At 43.1% G+C, this 21,254-nt stretch overlaps 1 protein-coding gene across 1 annotated transcript in view; it reads left to right on the forward strand.

The window, feature by feature from the left end:
* The window catches only part of arid5b (AT-rich interaction domain 5B), a 58,106-nt gene that overhangs the window by 21,601 nt on the left and 15,251 nt on the right, over positions 1-21,254 (forward strand). Inside the window, exons 5-6 of the mRNA XM_063003476.1 lie at positions 20,069-20,190; positions 20,646-20,844. Of these exons, the coding sequence (XP_062859546.1) occupies positions 20,069-20,190; positions 20,646-20,844 (321 nt within the window). The remainder of the gene's footprint in view (positions 1-20,068; positions 20,191-20,645; positions 20,845-21,254) is intronic.

The following is a 21,254-nucleotide window of genomic DNA, read 5'->3' on the forward strand; positions in this document are numbered from 1 at the left end:
TATTATTATTAATTATTATTTTTAGTAGTAGTAGCATCATAATAAAAAATATATAATTATTATTAGTTTTAATTATTATTATAATTATTTTTGTTATTATTATTATCCAGGTGCAGATCTCACCTGTGCTATTATTTTTATTATTATTATTATTTTGTTTATTGATTATTATTATGTATTATTACTATTATTATATTTATTATTATTATTATATTTATTATAATTATTATTCAGGTTCAGATCTCATGTGTGCTATCAGCCAGCCATGCGTCTAAACAGATCATGATCGGCTATGTCTGACAGAAGAGGGGGGCCGAACCCCTGCGATGGATTGGCGCCCTGTCTAGGGTATTCTAGGGTATTTCTGCCTTGCGCCCACTGTGACCCTGACCAGGATAAAGCGGTTGATAAAATGTTTGCTTGTGTGTGTGTGTGAGTGTGTGTGTGTGTAAGTGAGTGTTGCATTAACGTCTACAGACGTCACTGTGTCGCTGTAAGGAGCTGAATCACTGTTTAAATTCTCACCTCGTATCCGGTGAATCAGCCTCGGAGTCGGAGGGACGATTTAGAGTGAAGCGCGACCTCGAGATCAGCAAACGAACCCAGCTTCTAGTTTCAGTACAGTACAGCAGAGTAAAGAGTAGAGTAGAGAGGAGTAAAGAGGAGTAGAGAGGAGTAAAGAGGAGTAGAGAGGAGTAGAGAGGAGTAAAGAGGAGTAGAGAGGAGTAAAGAGTAGAGTAGAGAGGAGTAAAGAGGAGTAAAGAGGAGTAGAGAGGAGTAAAGAGGAGTAGAGAGGAGTAAAGAGTAGAGTAGAGAGGAGTAGAGAGGAGTAAAGAGGAGTAGAGAGGAGTAGAGAGGAGTAAAGAGGAGTAGAGAGGAGTAAAGAGTAGAGTAGAGAGGAGTAAAGAGGAGTAAAGAGGAGTAGAGAGGAGTAAAGAGGAGTAGAGAGGAGTAAAGAGTAGAGTAGAGAGGAGTAAAGAGGAGTAGAGAGGAGTAGAGAGGAGTAAAGAGGAGTAGAGAGGAGTAGAGAGGAGTAAAGAGGAGTAGAGAGGAGTAAAGAGTAGAGTAGAGAGGAGTAAAGAGGAGTAAAGAGGAGTAGAGAGGAGTAAAGAGGAGTAGAGAGGAGTAAAGAGGAGTAGAGAGGAGTAAAGAGTAGAGTAGAGAGGAGTAGAGAGGAGTAAAGAGGAGTAGAGAGGAGTAGAGAGGAGTGTGGAGTGGATTTCACTTTTATTCGAGTTCAGTAAGACAAAGGCGTTCTTTTATTTAAGAGCATTGTGTGTGTGTGTGTGTGTGTGTGTGTGTGTGTGTGTGTGTGTGTGTGTGTGTGTGTGTGTGTCAGCTGCAGTACAGTTCTGTGGCTGAATACCAAACGAGGCTCCGCTGGACTGTACAACTCATTACCCCAAAAATAGAGCAGGGAAACGGAAGCTGTGGTTAAGATACTGGACTAGCAATCAGAAGGTTGCCGGTTCAAGTCCCACCACCTCCAGGGTAAGGCCCTTAACCCTCAATTGCTTAAAATCCTGCTTTGGAAACGTCGGGTAACATGACTTAGGCCAGTTGTAGCCTAGTGGTTAAGGTACTGCACTAGTAATCAGAAGTTTGCTGGTTCACTGTTGGGCCCCTGAGCAAGGCCCTTAACCCTCAATTGCTTAAAATCCTGTTCAGTCACAACCGTAAGTCGCTTTGGATAAAAGCATCAAGTCACATGACTTAGGGCAGTTGTAGCCCTAGCAATCAGAAGGTTGCTGGTTCAAGCCCCAACTCTGCCAGCCTGCCACTGTTAGGCCCTCAATTGCTCAGACTGTAAGTTGTTTTGAATAGAAGCGTCTGCTAAACGACTCCTGACTATCGCCTGAACGAGTCCGACTGCTTAATTCCTCTCGCACCGGGAACCAGACCTCCAGAGAAAGACGCCACCGGGCCCGACCGTGTAACAGAACTTCAGACCTCGTCTCGCTGAAAAAACACCGAGATTTTACTTCTAACATGAAAAAAAAACAGGACAAACAGAAAGTGGAGCGGCGTTTCTCTTCAGACGGACGCGGTTAATGGTTAATGGTGAAGAGTGATGTTTTTTATAGATGTTCAGTAATGGCTGTGCTGTTATTCCCCTCTCCTGATTCATTTCCTGTCTCTGAGGACGTTTATTTTTAGGAAGTCGCTGTCATTATGCGGGCTCGTGCTTAAAAGCTGCATTACGGCGCGGACGGGGAGTTTTTTTTTTTTTGCGTATGGGAGAGAGAGGAGGCGTTAATAATGAGGTGTGCTCCATTATCTGCACCGTTAGCGCGTTAGGTTGAGGGTTTGAAGAGCAGAACATTTGAATAAAACACTTCAGGTTGTTTTGTTTTATTTGGTTTGGTTTGATTTTCTGGATGCCGTGTGACCGGAATGCGGCGCGTTTGATTGGTGCGTGATTGTTGCATAGCGATGAAGAGCAGAATTAAAGAGGAGGCGACTCACAAAGCAGATCGTCGTCGTTTAGCGTCGAGGACCCCCTCGTGTCCGAGCTGTTGTTCAGACGTGTTAATAATTAGTACTTATTTGCACAGGCCGGCGCTCAGATTTCATCCTCGGCTCGGTTTGGAGAGTGTTTACCGCATACACGGCAATAAAAATGGGTCATTTATTTTCCTTCCATAAAAACGACCGTGCATTGTGTGTGTGTGTGTGTGTGTGTGTGTCTGTATTCTGTAGCTCTGCGACTGTATCCATGCAGCCGAGTGTCCACGAGACAAATTTAACAGGCTTTTAGGACGTTGATCTAATACCGCGTTTTGAAGACGTGCAAGGACGTCCGGGGCGAGTCTGCTGGGAGGAATATTAATATTATGCTTTTTTTTCACATTTAATATCAGGACATTTGAAGTAAAGCACAAAGCAACACTCTGATCAGCATTAAGAGAACCTTTAAGGTTCCGTCCATATTTAATCGATTGTGAAATGCAGCGGATCGATATATCAGAACCAAACTCACGACGAGTGTGTTTACATACACACTAAATCTGAGCAGGAATGGATTGGTCCGAGATGGATTAACACCCAATCCAGGGTGTTTAAGCCTTGCGCCTTGTGTTTCCCGTAGGAACCAGACCCGCCGTGACCCTGACCAGGTCTCATACTCCTGAGAGTTACCTGGTTTGGGAAACATGTATAAATATGTATGATTATATGGAGCAGAATGTTGCTTCTTATTAGGTTATAGGGCGGAATTTGGGCGGAGTGGGTGGCTTTGCAGTAAGAAGGGCTTGGGTTTGATTCCCAGGGTCCTTTCTGTGTGGAGTTTGCATGTTCTCCCTGTGTCTGTGTGGGTTTTCCTCCGGGAGCTCCAGTTTCCTCCCACAGTCCAAAGATGTGCAGTCAGGTTAACTGGAGATACTAGAAATTTTCCCTAAGTGTGTGTGTGTGTGTGTGTGTGTGTGTGCCCGTGCTCAGTGATGGCCTGGCGACCTATCCAGGGGTGTTTCCTACCTTTCGCCCAGTGAATCGACCCCACCCTGACCTGGATTAGGATAAAACGGTGGTAAAATTATTAAAATTAGTATTAAATTAGTATTAAAATAGTTATACAAACCTCAGACTGTAAGCTACACACTGTGTGTCTGTATACGACGTGTGTTTTCTGTGTATTTGTGTTTGTTTGCTCAGAAAATGTTCCGAACGTCTTAAATAAAGCTTCGGATCGGCCGCACGGACGAGCTCGGGCAGGTCTCACCCGCGCTGATCTCTTAATACACCCGAGCAGGATCGTACGATCACTTAAGTCAACAAAACCCTAAAATGATTACTGTTTATCCAGCCTGCGAACCTAACAATTAGTCCCGGGCGTTCGGATTAGATGGGGCCCCGTGTACGTCTCAGCCCGGCTGGTTCGTGCATCATGTTCGATGATTCAGGTCTGTTTTTTTCTTCTGCGTTCCACAATCTGGGTGGAATTACTGGAGGTCGTGCATTTTTTAATGGTCCATATGCCTCATCCATGTGTCATGTTAAAGATTCAGCTCAGAGGAGAGGGGCCGACTTGTACTGCATCCAAACGTACTTCATCCAAACGTACTTCATCCAAACGTACTCCATCCTTGTGTGTGTGTGTTATATATATATATATATAAATCCTCAGTTCTCTCAGCCAGGTCAAAGTACAATACAAAAACGTTTTTATAACCTGGAATGGTTTTACCCTTGAGTGTAATTTGCATAATTGTCCGGTGCAGTACGATATTTCTCTGGATTTTGGTAATGAGTAACACACCGGCCGTCCAGATGCAGAGTGTATACACATGTGTATACGGTGTGTGTGTGTACTTTGTGGTTTTCTGCTGCTCTGACAAACTAGCAGCTCTCCGGCGTGTCCGATCGTTCCGCGTTCCGTCTACTAGCGTTAGCAGGAAGGTGGCGCTGTTTGTGCGACTTCTTATACGCTCTCTGTGTAAATTTAAGAGAGAACATGTGACGCATAACAGGCACAAACACATGGGGGCGCTGTGGATGCCAAACCCTCCACCTTTTTGCCTTTTGTCTTTTTTAAGCGTAGTCAATTCCTCTTTCTCTGTGGAGACCCTGATGGCGTACGGAGGGTATATTCGCTTGACGTGCACACCCTCCGACGCATGCGGGTCCACCGACGCCTTCTTATGGATTCGTGTCTCGTGCACAGAGAGTCACGCGCTGATCTCCACGTTCCTCCACTTCTGTACCAGGGTCCTTTCAGGGTCTTTTCCCACCCAGTAGACCAGTGGCCGATTTTGTGTGCTGCACTGTTTGCACTGTCGATCATGCCCACTAGAGGTCGCCCAGCCCACCGGTAGCAGAGCTGAGATTCGAACTTGGTGTTATGAATCAGAAGGCTTTGTGTTTGAGCCCCACCAGCTATGTGTGTATTTCCTTCATTCTTTCATCATACAGCTTTAAATATCAAACAGATCTGGTCTCCACGTTCCTCCACTTCTGTACCAGGGTCCTTACCTGGCGTCAAAGACCCCGCCCACTTTTTATTCCAGTCTTTTCCCACCCAGCAGACTAGTGGCTGATTTCGTCTGCAAGGGGGCACAGACAGGACGGTAGCAGAGCTTCGAACTCGGACAGTTTTTTTTAGGAGCGGTGTTATGAATCAGAATGCTGTGTGTTTGAGCCCCTACAGCAATGCCTGGGTCAGGATTGGTCCCTAAACTGCACGACTCTGGATAACAAGAGTACGAGTGTTTATTTCCTTCGACACCTTGAATATCAAACAGATCTGGTGGCAAACGACAACATCTGAGTCCTTTCAAAGACTCTAATTCAGTGATCGGTTCTTGCGGTATTACGGCCGGGGCCGCGGGCCGATTAGTTCCAGCGGTACCGTGGCCAGGAATTCTGGTCCACGCCGACTGTACTGATTCCCCGTGTTCCAGCCAGGATGGTATAACCGAACGGAAAATGTTCAGCGCTGGTTCTGCATTTCTGAGCTTTAAAGAGAAAAGGAAATACAACTGACTGGATATTTTTGTCCTATTTTGTTCCGTTTTATTACACTGTGAGCAAAATTTATTCTAGTACAGCGGTTCCTTAAAACGTGACGTCAATCAGTTCTGGGAGTGGTGTTGAGTTGTAAAGACGTTGAGTTTTAAGGATGTTTGGGAAACCTGTTAATGCATCCATGGTCCTGTGGAGCTGCAGATATTTTAGTCTCATGTAAAATAATGAGGTTGTTTTTCACACTTATACACTGAAAATAACACAAATATAATATAAAAACAGTTAAATACAATTAAACCTTATTGTTTCTTTATGCTTCTTAATGGTGGAAATGCTTGATTTTGGAGCACCGCGTTCCGTTTAATAGGTAAATCGCTGCTTCAGGTTGTGAGTAATAATCTAGTCCAGTCGTTAAAGCAGAAATCATCATCGTCTCGATGTCTCGAACCCTCCTCAGAGCTCCATTTCTGATCTGAATAATTCATGTAGCCTGCAGGAAGTCTGCCGGGGGAAAAGCACGCTTTCAAAATCCAGCTCAATATTTTCTTCGACTGCAGAGCGATCGGAATCCGTACGCGTCAGGGACAGGATCGAGGACTTACCTAAACACCCTGACGCTTTCAAGTTCACGGGGGGCGGGGAGAATCACGGGGGTTCACGTGACGAATTTGAGGATTTAAAGCGACGCTGATCTGGAGTCAGAAACGCCGCCTATTTTTGAGGACACGTCACTGAAAATGATCTTTCGAAACGTAAAAATATCAGCTCAAGCCTGAGATATAACCCATTACCCAACAGCGCGGGCCTCGGTTCATCCGTCAGCTTCGTTTTTGAGGCGTCCTGAAGAAAAACGGGCGCTCACGGCTCACGCCGTACGCAGCTCGGCTCCCCCGGCGTCACAGCTGATGCTGATCGCGCCCACGTCAGTCGTAGCCACGGGGCTCAGATACACAAACGAAGGGTCTGTTTTGGTATAATAGTGTCATCATAAAGCGCTTGGTAGCGTTCACAGCTGTTAGGACGCGGCGCCTCGCTCGCCCAGAGCAACACAGCGAGCACATGAAGGTAATTACGGGTTCCATTTAACTTGACGCATCAGAAAGTGAGTTCTGGAGAGAGAAGCTGGATTGTCGTAAGACGTTCTGTTTAAATCCAGGCTCTGTTGGACCCTTGAGCAAGGCCCTTAACTCCTGACATGTCCCCTCGGAATTGTCATGTGTCAGGAACCGAGAGGACACGTTAGGAACCGAGGGGACATGTCATGTGTCAGGAACCGAAGGGATGTGTCAGGAACCGAGGGGACATGTGAGGAACCGAAAGGAATCAAGGGGACCTGTCATGTGTCAGGAACCAAGGGGACATATGAGGAACCGAGGGGACAAATCAGGAACCGAGGGGACACATGAGGAACCGAAGGGACATGTCAGGAACCGAGGGGACATGTCAGGAACCGAGGGGACATGTCATGTGTCAGGAACCGAAGGGGTGTGTCAGGAACCGAAGGGACATGTCAGGAACCGAGGGGACATGTCATGTGTCAGGAACCGAGGGGACAAGTCAGGAACCGAGGGGACATGTCATGTGTCAGGAACCGAAGGGGTGTGTCAGGAACCGAGGGGACATGTGAGGAACCGAAAGAAATCAAGAAGACATGTCATGTGTCAGGAACCAAGGGGACATATGAGGAACCGAGGGGACAAGTCAGGAACCAAGGGGACAAGTCAGGAACCGAGGGGACATGTGAGGAACCGAAAGGAATCAAGGGGACATGTCATGTGTCAGGAACCAAGGGGACATATGAGGAACCGAGGGGACAAGTCAGGAACCGAGGGGACACATGAGGAACCGAAGGGACATGTCAGGAACCGAGGGGACATGTCATGTGTCAGGAACCGAAGGGGTGTGTCAGGAACCGAAGGGACATGTCAGGAACCGAGGGGACATGTCATGTGTCAGGAACCGAAGGGGTGTGTCAGGAACCGAGGGGACATGTGAGGAACCGAAAGGAATCAAGAAGACATGTCATGTGTCAGGAACCAAGGGGACATATGAGGAACCGAGGGGACAAGTCAGGAACCAAGGGGACAAGTCAGGAACCGAGCGGACATATGAGGAACCGAGGGGACATGTCATGTGTCAGGAACCGAGGGGACAAGTCAGGAACCGAGGGGACATGTCATGTGTCAGGAACCGAGGGGACATATGAGGAACCGAGGGGACAAGTCATGTGTCAGGAACCAAAGGGATATGTGAGGAACCGAAAGAAATCAAGGGGACATGTCAGAAACCGAGGGGACGTTTCAGGAACCGAGGGGACATGTCATGTGTCAGGAACCGAGGGGACATATGAGGAAACGAGGGGACATGTCAGGAACCGAGGGGACAAGTCATGTGTCAGGAACCGAGGGGACAAGTCATGTGTCAGGAACCGAGGGGACATATGAGGAACCGAGGAACCGAGAGGTTTGTGTGGTGTCAGGAGCCAAGGGGACATGTCATGTGTCAGAAACCGAGGGGACGTGTTTATTTTTCTATTGTTTGCACTTGATAGTTTTTTATAAAAATAAATATAATCGTCAGATCGACATGTCTGAGTTTTGCACGCCACCATTCATGCAGAAATAATAAATCACTGTTTTAAAGAGCGGCACGATTGCGGCACTAATAGTCACCGCTCCGGTTAAACAATCGCACCGTCGCTTTGTGTCTCCCCGAGCGCTGTGTGCAGGGCCGAGCGCCAGAATCACGCGTCGACTCTCCGCCGTTTCAACAAGGTCGTTTCAAAAACATGTTCACAATAATTACAACACAAGAAGCTCTTGTGGGGAAAGAAAAGCTCTAAATGAGACGCTGATGATGGAAGCGATTAGTGGTTGAACCGCATCCCGGCCTTTATTTTATTATTTATTACTTTATTTTACCTGCACTGGCACTCGTTCAATATAGAAAAAAGTAAAGCAGAGCGGAGAGGAGCGGTGGAGTTAGAGGTCACGGTAACATCGATGGAAGCAAATTAAATGACTCCTGGTTTTCTAAACGACGTAAATAAGTTCAAGGTCCAGTGGTTTATCTGTTTCATCTTTTCCATTACATAATAACGTTACATGTTTTTATTTTAAGCACAATTTACACTTTCAACATTAGAATTTAATCAAATCCTGATGAAAATGAGTCGTTTATTAAGCACCATGTACATGTTTTGGTCCATGAGTGGAATTTATTATTATTATTATTTATTTTTACTGTCCGTGCAGAACGATTACACTCAGTGTCAGGGATTTTATTTATTTTCCAGCTCTCGAACACGAGCCCGCGTTTAAATTCCTGCACTCGCGTCTTTTATTATTAATGCTCACAAAGAAAGGAAATCTGTCCTTCCTGCAGGAGGTAATTAAACAGCTGAAAGAGCTATTGTTTACTCGCCGCGCGCTCGCATTCCCACATTTCTGTGGAAAGTAACCTCTGTGATATTAAAGCAATACATCATGAGGGTATGTGATCTCACCCCGCGCTAACATCGGGACAGGAACGGCGAAATTGCTGTACGACTGAAAAACCCAGAGCTGCGACTGCGGGGTGTCCTGGAACGCCACAAGTGAACCTTTGTAATAAAAACACGGTTATTTGGGACCGTCCGGCACCGGAGGCCACGGATGCAGAGTCACCAAATGGAAGCGGGACGGTGATCATTGGTATGCAGTTTGCACACGGGATTGTTGCTTCTTCACCCTGATAACCGGAACATTTCGGTGCTGAAGGACGTCCTCGTGTCCTTTAAATATAAACAAATAAAACATAAATACTCAACAAACACAAAAATCACTTTACGACCAAAAATATTCCCATTTTGAAAACCAATGCTATAAAAATAGGGCTTCCAACAAGATCCTGGAGTATGTCTGTGGGAATTTGTGCCCATTCAGGGAAAAGATGACAGCCTCTGTTTGGTCAGGATGTTCCGATTCATTTTAAAATCGAAGCTGTTGAGTGGGGCTGAGGTCAGGACTCTGTGCAGGTCACTGGAGCTTTTCTTAACGTCTTTATACAGCTTGGTTGGTGGAACAGGAAAGGGCCTTCCCTAAACTGTTGCTGCAATATGTATAACTGATTTATTATGTGTTTCTATACTGCTGTGAAATGTAGTCAGTTACTGTGTGATGTGAGCTACTAAAACCAAATGATTCTGAATATGATTTCGAATCAGATTCGGAATTGGATTCTGATTCTAAAATTAATTCTGAATTTCATTCCGATTCTAATTCTGAATTTCACTCTGATTCAGATTTTGAGTTTGATTCTGATTCTGAAGTTGATTGTGATTCATATTTTACTCTTATTCAGATTTTGAGTTTGATTCTGATTCTGAAGTTGATTGTTATTCAGATTCTGTATTTGATTCTTAATCAGATTCTGAAATTGATTCTGATTCTGAATTTGACTAATTCAGATTTTGAGTTTGATTCTGATTCTGAATTTGATTCTGATTCTCAATTTTACTCCGGTTCTAATTCTGAATTTGATTCTGATTCAGATTTTGAATTTGATTCTGATTCAGATTTTGAATTTGATTCAGATTCTGAATCTGATAGTGATTCTGATTCAGAATCAAATTCTGAATTCTGATTAAAAAACAATACCAGGTTATGGTTTGGCACAGATAGTTTTGGATTTGGATGCGCCCATGCTGTACTGTATGGTTCTCTGCAGTGGAAACAGGCCGGGAACCGAGTCCGTATCAGTTCGTATCAGTCCTGGTCTGTTTATGTGATTGATTTTGGATGTGATAATAATCCTGACTCGTTTTGTTGGACGTACTCTGTAAGTCTCTGTGTTTTGTTCTGTAATGCAATGAAATGAGTCACTTAAATTTAATTTAAATAAAAAACCACTAAGTACTTTTTGAATTATCCATCCAAGACTCTTTCATAATTAAAAAAATATCATCTATACTCAGGGGCGCTTTTAAACGGCGTTTACGAAATAATAAACGTGTCGGAAAACTTCATCTGGCGCCCGGGGCGAGATGTTGAATCTGTAAAGAGGCAGAGGGATTAAACGCCGCTTGCCAAGAACGTACAAATAGCTGTAAATTATCTCGCCCTTCCAACAAAGCCTTTCTGGCTTCACGTTTCCGTCTTTGCATTTCTGATTCCTAACAAAAGCTCTGACGTTTCAGCGGAATCGATCTGATCCAGTCCTCTCAAACAGAACAGCGCCGCCGACTTCAAAGTTATATTAAGTTTCGTGTAAATATACATGCACCGTCGGGAGCCGGTTGTCATGGGGATCACGAGAAACAGAGCGTTCAGTCGGCTATGTGATGTTGATTAGCGCCTGGCCTCGGACCAGCCTTCCCGAATCCTTACATGCAGATAAGAGCCGCTCCTCCTCATTTCTTCCTCCTCGGCCTCGAGCCCCCTTCAGCCTGGAAGCGCCTAATACGTTTAAAGGTCGGGATTAACGCGCCGGATTCACACGAGCGGCTGAAAAAAAGCCGGCGGTCGCTGGCCTTGTTGACTGTAACGCTGTAATGAGAATCACAAGTGTTTAAAGCGGGATGGAGTCGCATGATTGGGCCCACGCTGGGCTGGGTGATTATACTGGTGATTGTACTGGGTGGGAATCAGAGCTGGAACGGTTGTCGCCGCTCTCCCTGGTAATCGTAGCCACCGTGGAATTCACATTATGTCAGCAGAGGTGAACAAACAGCAACAGTTATACATTCTCCCTCTCTCTCTCTCTCTCTCTCTCTCTCTCTCTTCTAATCTCTCTCTCTAAATCTGATTCATGTAAATGGGTCGTTGTTATTTTTAGGAATTTATGTGCAAATGTGTCGTTAACATCCGACGTGCCAATATGATCATTTTTTTGTTTTTGAGAACTGTGAAACTGAACAGAAGGTTGTAACACAAGCATGATGGATGGATGGATGGTGAGACAGATAAACAGATTGATGGATGGATGGATGGTGAGACAGATAAACAGATTGATGGATGGATGGATGGTGAGACAGATAAACAGATTGATGCATGGATGGATGGTGAGACAGATAAACAGATGGATGGATGAACAGTGTGGTAGGTCAGTGGATAAATAGATGAATGAATGGATTGGTAGATAAATGGTGAGATAGATAAAGGGATGGATAAATGGTGTGGTAGGTCAATGGATGGATGGATGATTGGCATAGTAAGTAGGTACGTCAGTGGACAGATGGATGGATGAATGGATGAATGGTTTGATGGATGGATGGATGAATGTTGAGATAAATAGATAGATAAGTAGTTGGATGGATGGATTGGTAGATAAATGGTCAGATAGATAGATAGAGGGATGGATGGATGGATGGTTGCATGGATGGATGACCAGTGTGTTAGGCCAGTGGATAAATAGATGAATGGATGGATAGATAGATAGATAGATAGATAGATAGATAGATAGATAGATAGATAGATAGATAGATAGATAGATAGATAGATAGATAGATAGATAGATAGATAGATAGATAGATGAATGGTGTGGTAGGTCAATGGATGGATAATAGATGGATGGATGGATTATTGGTGTGGTAGGTAGGTACGTCAGTGGACAGATGGATGGATGGTAGGTTGGATGGTGAGATAGATATTTAGATGAATGGATGAATGAGTGGTGTGGTTGTTCAGTAGATAGATGGATGGTTGGTTGGAAAGATGGATGGTTGGATCGATGTTGAGATAGATTGATGGATGGATGGATAAATGGACAGATGGATGGACGAATGGTGTGGTAGGTCAATAGGTGGATGATTGGATGGATGGATGGATGGATAATTGGCATGGTAGGTAGGTAATTCAGTGGACCGATGGATGGATGAATGGTTGAATAGATGGATGAATGGATGGTTTGTAAGATGGATGGTGAGATAGACAGATGGATGGATGAATGAGTGGTGTGGTAGGTCAGTAGATAGGCTGATGGATGGATTGATGGATGGATGGATGGTAAGATGGAAGGGTGGATGAACGGATAGTGAGATGACTGGACGTATGGTGAGGTGGATGGATGAATGGATGGATGAAGGTGAGATGGATGGATGGTGTTGTACTTCAGTAGATAGATAGATGAATGGGTGGATGGATGGATGAATGGTAAGATATATAGATGGATGAATAAGTGGTGTGGTAGGTCAGTAGATAGATGGATTGATTTGGGGGATATAACTGACCTCCACTTGATAATTGTAATGAACCTGTTAACCATCTACTATATTAGATTCTCTTTTTTACTATTAGCATTAAAAACAAACCCCTATTATAGCATTAGCTTGTGCTGCTGGATGATTTACATCTGCTTGATATACAGCGTACGTGTGCAGCGATGCAGCATCTGTGTGTCATCCATAACCCCATAACCCCCCCCCCCTCCCCGAGGACAGGACAATAATTCTCTCTGAAGTACCGGCCATGCCCCCGAAATTCTGTCTGCTGCACCGAGAGAGAAATCAATACAAAAAGCATCTGTCCTTAATGTAGCCGCGCATTATTATTTTACATAATGTTGCTACAGCACTTCGGAGACCCCCTATAGGGGGCTAAACCGAGGGGTGTTTGCAAATAACAGCATCATTTAAAACGCTTCAGTGATGCTGGATTGTTTCCCGAGCTGAAGCTTTTACTCGTGGGGTAATTTTACTTTATATTTACCACGTTTTACACCTTCTTCTTCTATAATCTGTATTGATTAAACACTTCATGCTACCTTAGATCTATGAGTACACTCACCAAGCACTTTATTAGGTACACACATTAAATTATTATTTTATAGTTATACAATTACTGACTGTAGTCTCATCTGTTGCTCTGTACTTTTTGTCCCCCCTGATTACTCCATTTACCCCACTGTATCACCTAACAGTCTATTATTCAATTGCTGCACTCAGCATCATGTGTGTGTGTGTGTGTGTGGTAGAAATATGTGTTTCTATACTACTGTGAGATGTAGTCAATTACTGTGTGATATGAGCTACTAAAACCAAAAGCCTGATTCTGATTCACATTCTGAATTTGATTCCGATTCTGAATCTGATTCTTAATTTGACAGTGATTCTGATTCTGAATTTGATTCTGATTCCTATTTTAAATTAGATTCTTATTCTAAATTTGATTCCGATTCAAATTCTGAATTTGATTTTGATTCAGATTCTGAATTTCACTGTTATTTTAATTCCGAATTTGATTTAGATTCTTATTTTGAATTTGATTGAGATTCAGATTCTGAATTTGATTCAGATTTTGATTCTGAGTTTGATTCTGATTCTGAATCAGACCCTTCAGTAGAAAACCCTACAGGTCCCCCACTGACCAGAAGTTATTTCATTCTCAGCGCTGCAGTGATACTGACATGATAATAACATGGTAGTGTGCGCTGTTCTGGTATGGGTGTATCAGGTGCAGCAGTGTTGTTGGTATTTTTGAACATCATAGTTCTCCAAGTGTCCTGTGATGCGTTTTTAGACATAATTGACCGTGTCCAAGGGAGGGAAGGTTGGATGATGCTTTACCTCCAGCAGCGACTACTGAAATACACAGAGAATCAGTGCAAATGGGAATTAGATATGTCCAAGTAAAAAAAAAAAATCTATGAATTTGTCCTAAATGCAGATGTATTCTCGAGCTGATTGTAGATGGAACAGCAGCGGTGTAGAGTTTAGAAAGCCGATCCTGATTTATTTTCTCTCCTCCCCTGTAGCCGTCGGTATCCGGGTTGCATCAGCTGATCTGATGTAAGGTGTTACTGAATATTTCGAACCTTCGATACGCAGCACAGAGTTCATTCGTTCCGATGAATTTATCACCGACCGCTGAGCTTGTTCCCTGTCCAGGTTCTTCTACCTTCCTGAGTACGGAGCTACTGATCTCCCATGAGCCCCTGCTGAGCTCCGGTGCTTTTTTTAACCTTCATTATGAATTGCAGATGAGACTTATGTGTGGATGTGAACCTATTAATTCCTCTTACTTAATTATCTGATTTAATCAGAGAGCTCGGTTTTAGACTGCTCTACTTTTACACAGCCGAATTGCTGCCCGACTGAATTCCGACTGTTCTATGTTAAACATCAGGACGTTAAACGTGAGCGCAGCTGCTGTGAGTGTGTATGAGCAGTGAGGATGAGAAGGATGGAAGAAGACGGAGAGGCCTGTAAATAAGATCTATGAGAAATTGGTCTGGTGGATATTAAACACACCTAGAATTACAGCCCCCCCCCCCCCCCCCAGCATGCCCTTCCCCAACAGAGATGAAGCATTCTGAAAAGAAACTAAAACACACACTGTGTACGTGATGCTGAGATGCGGTGCTGATGCAGTGATGAGGTGGTGATGAGGTGGTGATGTAGCTCTTGTATAAATTGGCCTTTTTGATTATATTAGATTAGAAAAGTGTGCTGGTAACTAAATGAGGAACTACTGAGTTAAACGAGCTCTAAACGAGTGTGTTGTTTAGTACGAGTGTATCAGCATCATTTAAAACTAGTGTTTTGCAGCTAAAGAACACAAACATACATAAAATTAGATTTTCTGTTTGATGTCTGACCTCATTTTTAAATCTCAACTTACTGTCACAAAATTTAGATTTACTGTACTGTACTATACTATACTACACTTAACTATAGTACACTGTATTGTACTATACTACATTATATGATATTATAATATACTGTACTATGCTACACTATACAATACTATAGTGTACTGTACTATACTGTACTATATAATACTATAGTATACTTTAATGTACTATACGGTACTATACTCTACTATAATTATACTACACAATACTATAGTATACTGTATTGTACTATACTACATTATACGATATTATGGTATACCGTAATATACTATATGATACTGTATTACTATATGATACTATACTTTAATGTACTAAACTACACTGTACTGTACAGAACTATACTATACTATAGTACAAAATACCATACTGTACTATACTGTACTACACTGTACTATACTATATTATACTACTCTGTACTGTATTATATTGTACTATACAATCCTGAACTATAGTGTACCATAACTTAGTACACTGTACTGTTCTGTATCATACTATAGAATACTGTTACAATACAATATTATACCATATTATAGTATTCTGTACTGTACTAGACTATGCTCTACTGCTCTGTACTGTACTATACTATACTACCCCATACTATACAGTACAGGGTCTGATTAAATAATCATAATGTCAGATTAAGAGGGTTAAAAGTTCTGCTCATCTGCTCACCCCCAAAATTGTATTCAGCATTTATATAACATGTAATTGTTTTGAGATTATAAATCAACATTTTAAAATACTAGGCTGGAATTGGTGATTTTAAATAGGTTTAAAAATGTTGACGTAAATGATGCTATTTAAATATTTATAGTAATCTTTTAAGTTCCTATTTTAACACAAACCTAAATTCCAGAATTTATTAAGTATATGAATGTAGAATTTAGACGATACGTCGGTGTTTATGAGTCAGAATTCATGATAAACATGTTGAGAAGGTGAGTCAGTATTTGTAGGTTATTAAAACACAGAATCAGATTAAAACTGAAATGCTGCGTCACTTTTTCTCTCCTCCAGCTCTCAGAGAACAGACTCACACGTTCTGCAGCCACCTCTGTTTGAGAATCATTAAGATATTGGCTCATCTATTATTCAGCAGCGCAGGAGTGGGGTTAATATAACATTCTGTAATACTGTGTGTGTGTGTGTGTGTGTGTGTGTGTGCGTGCGCGCACACTCTAATGTGGCCTCATTACTGTTCAGTGTAATACCTCTGAGTGACACTAGAGGGCAACTGGCTGTCCGTCCGTGAGATGACATGACAGCTATAAATAATTCAAGCAATGCAGCTTTTTATTCCCACTCGCTTCTGTTCTGTATCAATGTCACGCCTCATAAAAGCTGGAATTTAAAGACAGTTAAACACCTTGTACAATTTATACACGAATAAACGCACGATTCTGCTCATGTGTTTTGGGGTTCGAGAAGCTGAATCAGATGGATTAGATGAAATCGAGTCGTCAAGGTCATCACAGTGATTAAAATGTACATGTGACACTTTAATGGAACAGAACGAATCTGCAGTCGTAGTATTTTGTTCTCACGGTGGTTCAAATATCTGGTACTGAACTCTAGGATGTTCGTATGCTATCTTAGCACCAGACCAGCTGAGACTATAGATGCTTACCTGCATATTATATAAGGAATCATCATAAAGCTCCTGCTGATGCATCATTATCTGACCGAGCTCTGCTCCATTCAGCACAAATCAGGAACATAGAATAAAAAATATAGAAATAAACACTATATACAACTGCAGATAGATAGACAGACAGACAGATAGACAGACAGATAGAATTATAGGTCCAGTGTGAAGTCCAGGGTGTTAGTGTGGCGTTAGCAACTTGATTGAGGGGCGGAAGAAACTGTTCCTGAGCCGCCTGGTCCTGGCACTTGTGCCCTCTGTATCATATTAGCATGTTTGTGTGTTTAAATAAAGTGCAACCCAATGTCAAATTAGCATCTGACCTTGGCGTCTACGTCATTAGCGCCCCCGTCCTACCACACAGGGGGACGTGCGGCGCCGGGATCGCTCGGCCTCGTCCGTTGATGCTGCGAGAGACTCGTCGTGCCCTCGTCTTGGTTTCCGTCTGAAATGAAAAGACGTTACTTAGCGAGGTCGATATCATTTATTAACGGTGTGTGTTTTGCTCCTTCTGCGTCTCACACCGCCATCTGCCGTACAGCGCGGCGTTAAATCAGAGAGGAGGCGGCGGAGAGAGGCGAGAGAATTAAATCAGAGACGGAGTGGGACAGGAGAGAGGAGGGAATAGGTGGAGATTCATTTCCTCCTGTCTCCTCTACAGATGGCGGGACGTGTGATATGTGGACGGATCTGAAGCGACGGGGACGCTCCCGCTGAGATACGATGATACGAACATTTCTGTCTCGTTAATATCAATAAAATGCGTCGCCCGATCGAGACGACGGCACGTACGCCAACGTTAGCGGCTGAATTAATGGAGCCGTGCTACTAGAATTAAAATCAGGTGCTCATGAGAGGTATCAGCCTGTTACGCAAGCCCAACACTGGTGCTGTCGGCTGGCCGGGCGTCTACACAGACACGAATGGCTCTGTCCTGGGTATTTTTACCTTTAATTATCTGGGGCGCTCAGGTGGCGCGTCTGTAAATTACGCTAGCCCACCATCGCTGGAATCCAGCACACTATAATGAGAACAAACGGTACAAATATATATATATATATATATAAAATACTTCATTATATTATATATTATTATATAGTATATACTATTACATATAAATTATATATACTACTTGTCATATATATTTTATATATATATACAGTATATGTTATATACTTTATATATTACACTTATACTTACATGTATTACATATGATACATATATATTTTATGTTCTATGTATATTATATATTGTACATATATATGTGTATATATGTATTGTACTTTATATATATATTACATACGTATGTACTACATATATTGTATACTATATATACTACGTACATTACATATGTATTACATATTCTACTTATGATACATATATATTGTATGTTCTATGTATATGATGTGTGTGTATATATATATATATATGTATATTGTACTTTATATATTATATATATACAGTATATTTTCACTAAATATATTATATACTGCATATACTACATAGGATTATATACTATATATACTATGTACATTACATATATATTACATTTGCTACATGATACATATATATTGTATGTTCTATGTATATTACATATACTACGTATGATGTATATATATAAGTACACACATACATATTGTACTTTATTTATATTACACATATACGACAAATATTACATATGATATATGTAATATACAGTGGGGGAAATAAGTATTTGATCCCCTGCTGATTTTGTAAGTTTACCCCCTTACAAAGACTTGAACAGTCTATAATTTTTATGGAAGGTTTATTTTAACAGAGAGAGACAGAATATCAACATTACACGGGAGGAGCTTGTCAATGATCTCAAGGGAGCTGGGAGCACAGTCACCAAGAAAACCATTAGTAACACACTTCGCCCGTAATGGATTGAGATCCTGCAGTGCCCGCAAAGTCCCTCTGCTCAAGAAGGCTCATGTACAGGCCCGTCTGAAGTTTGCCAATGAACACCTGAATGATTCCGAGAAAGCTTGGGAGAATGTGATATGGTCAGATGAGACCAAAATTGAGCTCTTTGGCATCAACTCCACTCGCCGTGTTTGGAGGCAGAGAAATGCCCGGTGGGGACGGGGTTCTTGGGGTCATATCCAGCATTTCTCTGCTCCCAGCTCCCTTGAGATCATTGACAAGCTCCTCCCGTGTAATTCTGGACTGACCTCACCTTTCTCAGAATCATTCTTACCCCACCAGGTGAGATCTTGCATGGAGCTCCAGAGTGAGGGTGATTGACTGTGATCTTGTATTTCTTCCATTTTCGAATTATCGCACCAACAGTGGTCTCTTTCTCACCAAGCTTCTTGCTGATGGTCTTGTAGCCCATTCCAGCCTTGTGCAGGTCTACAATCTTGTCCCTGACGTCCTTTGATAGCTCTTTGGTCTTGCCCATGGTGGTCGAGAGATTTGAACGGAAGAAACTGATTCTGTGACAGGAGTCTTTTATACAGGGACAGGACTAATTTGTGTGCCTCATGGGCACATAACCGGTCTGTGGGGGTCAGAATTCTTGCTGGTTGGTAGGGGATCAAATACTTATTTCCCTTAATTAAATACAAATTAATTTATAACTTTTATTTAATGTTTTTTTTCTGGATTTTTTGTTGATATTCTGTCTCTCGCTGTTAAAATAAACCTTCCATAAAAATTATAGACTGTTCAAGTCTTTGTAAGGGGGTAAACTTACAAAATCAGCAGGGGATCAAATACTTATTTAAATACTGTATATTATATATTGCATATACTACATATGATTATATACTATATATACTACATACATTACATATCCTGTAATATTTCAGAAGGAACCGGTTTTATCAACATGCTCGTTACCGCCGCCGAGGGCTCAGCGGGACGCGCGATGCGAAACAGTCTCGTCTGTTGCCACGGTGACATAAAAGCTCCCTTATATAAATGTTTATTTTGGTAAGGACGGGTTTAATTTAAGGCGCTGTTTTTGCGTCCTCCTCCCAACCCACAACCCCCTGCTGCTCAGGGCTGAGGAACTATACCAGAAGGTGCTGAATTAGGATTTTACTTAAACACAAAAACACTCTCAGACTGTACTGATCAGAACCTGTTAAAGATCCTGAAGCAACAGCAGTGAGAGCGTGATGAGGAGGTTTAGCTCTGGGCTCGGACCAACCTTGACGTTGAATGTGACTACTGGGCTTCGCCACATGTTGACTGTTTTCATCAAGAAACACCGTCTGATCAAGAAACACAATCTTCTGTAGTATGAACCTTGAACTGTGCCTGTGGATGATCCAAAAGTATCTGGACGCCCGACCGTGAGCTAAACAATCCCTCCTGTGTTTACAGCACCCAACCTGAAGGGCCGGCCCCGCAAGAAGAGACTCTCCGTGTGCCAGCGCAGGGACTCACAGAGCCAGAGCGGAGGTGCCAAGGAGCCCAGTAATGTGGAGCCCAAAGCGCCCAGCAAGGTACTTTTATTAAAAATGCACATTTTTTTATTTTATTTCTTCGTCTCCACCTCAGTGGCTTTATTGTTCACCATGAAGTCCTTTAAAAGTCCTCATTTTGAGGATTAGTGGATTAGCGTTTACGCTGCGGCGGCGTTTTCGCGCGGTCACGTCTCCTGCTAGCCTTGATAGCTCCATTTCGGGAAATAAACGCGCCTGACCTGTGGCAGCAGATGGCTCGGCAGACGCGTGTGGGCCATCGCCGACACTCCGGGCCTTACACGCTCACCCGCCGGGTCACACGCCCACCGCTGGTGCGCCGGTGCTTGGAAACCGAAGAGCGCGATCATGAGAATTAGTTATTTTTAGAACATATTACAGCTTCAAACAGGTCAGGTTGCGTGGTGCTATCAACCGGTCGGGCGTCTGCATGGACATGAAACTTACGTCATGTTTGCTGCTCACTGGTGTTCCAGGTTAAAACCGAGACCAAGGCGGTCATGCCCAAACCCAAGAGCGGCGGCTGTAAGAAAGCGCCGGCGGAGGAGAAGCCGGGCGAGGAGACGGGCGAGGAGTGTCGCGCTGAGGAGCAGAGCTTTCTGGTGGCTCTCTACAAGTACATGAAAGAGAGGAAGACGCCCATCGAGCGAATACCGTACCTCGGCTTCAAACAGAGTGAGTACTGATGTTCCTCCTTTTGGACTCTGATGCCCTTATTTTTGGGGGTCTGATGCCAACTTATTTGGGGTCTGATGTCCTTCTTTTTGGGGTCGATGTCCTCCTTTTCGGGGTGTGGTTCCCTCTTTTGTGATGTCTGATGCCCTTTTTTTGGGGTCTAATGCCCTCCTTTAGGTCTGATGCCCTCTTTTGTGAAATCTGATGCCCTCTTTTTGGGGTCTGATGTTCTCCTTTTTGGGGGTCTGATGTTCTCCTTTTTGGGGTCTGATGCCCTCCTTTTTGGGGTATGATGCTCTCCTTTTGGGCTCTGATGCCCTTATTTTTGGGGGTCTGATGCCAACTTATTTGGGGTCTGATGTCCTCCTTTTCGGGGTGTGGGTCCCTCTTTTGTGAGGTCTGATGCCCTC

Source organism: Trichomycterus rosablanca, chromosome 10, assembly GCF_030014385.1.
Source record: "Trichomycterus rosablanca isolate fTriRos1 chromosome 10, fTriRos1.hap1, whole genome shotgun sequence".
NCBI classification, from domain to species: domain Eukaryota; kingdom Metazoa; phylum Chordata; class Actinopteri; order Siluriformes; family Trichomycteridae; genus Trichomycterus; species Trichomycterus rosablanca.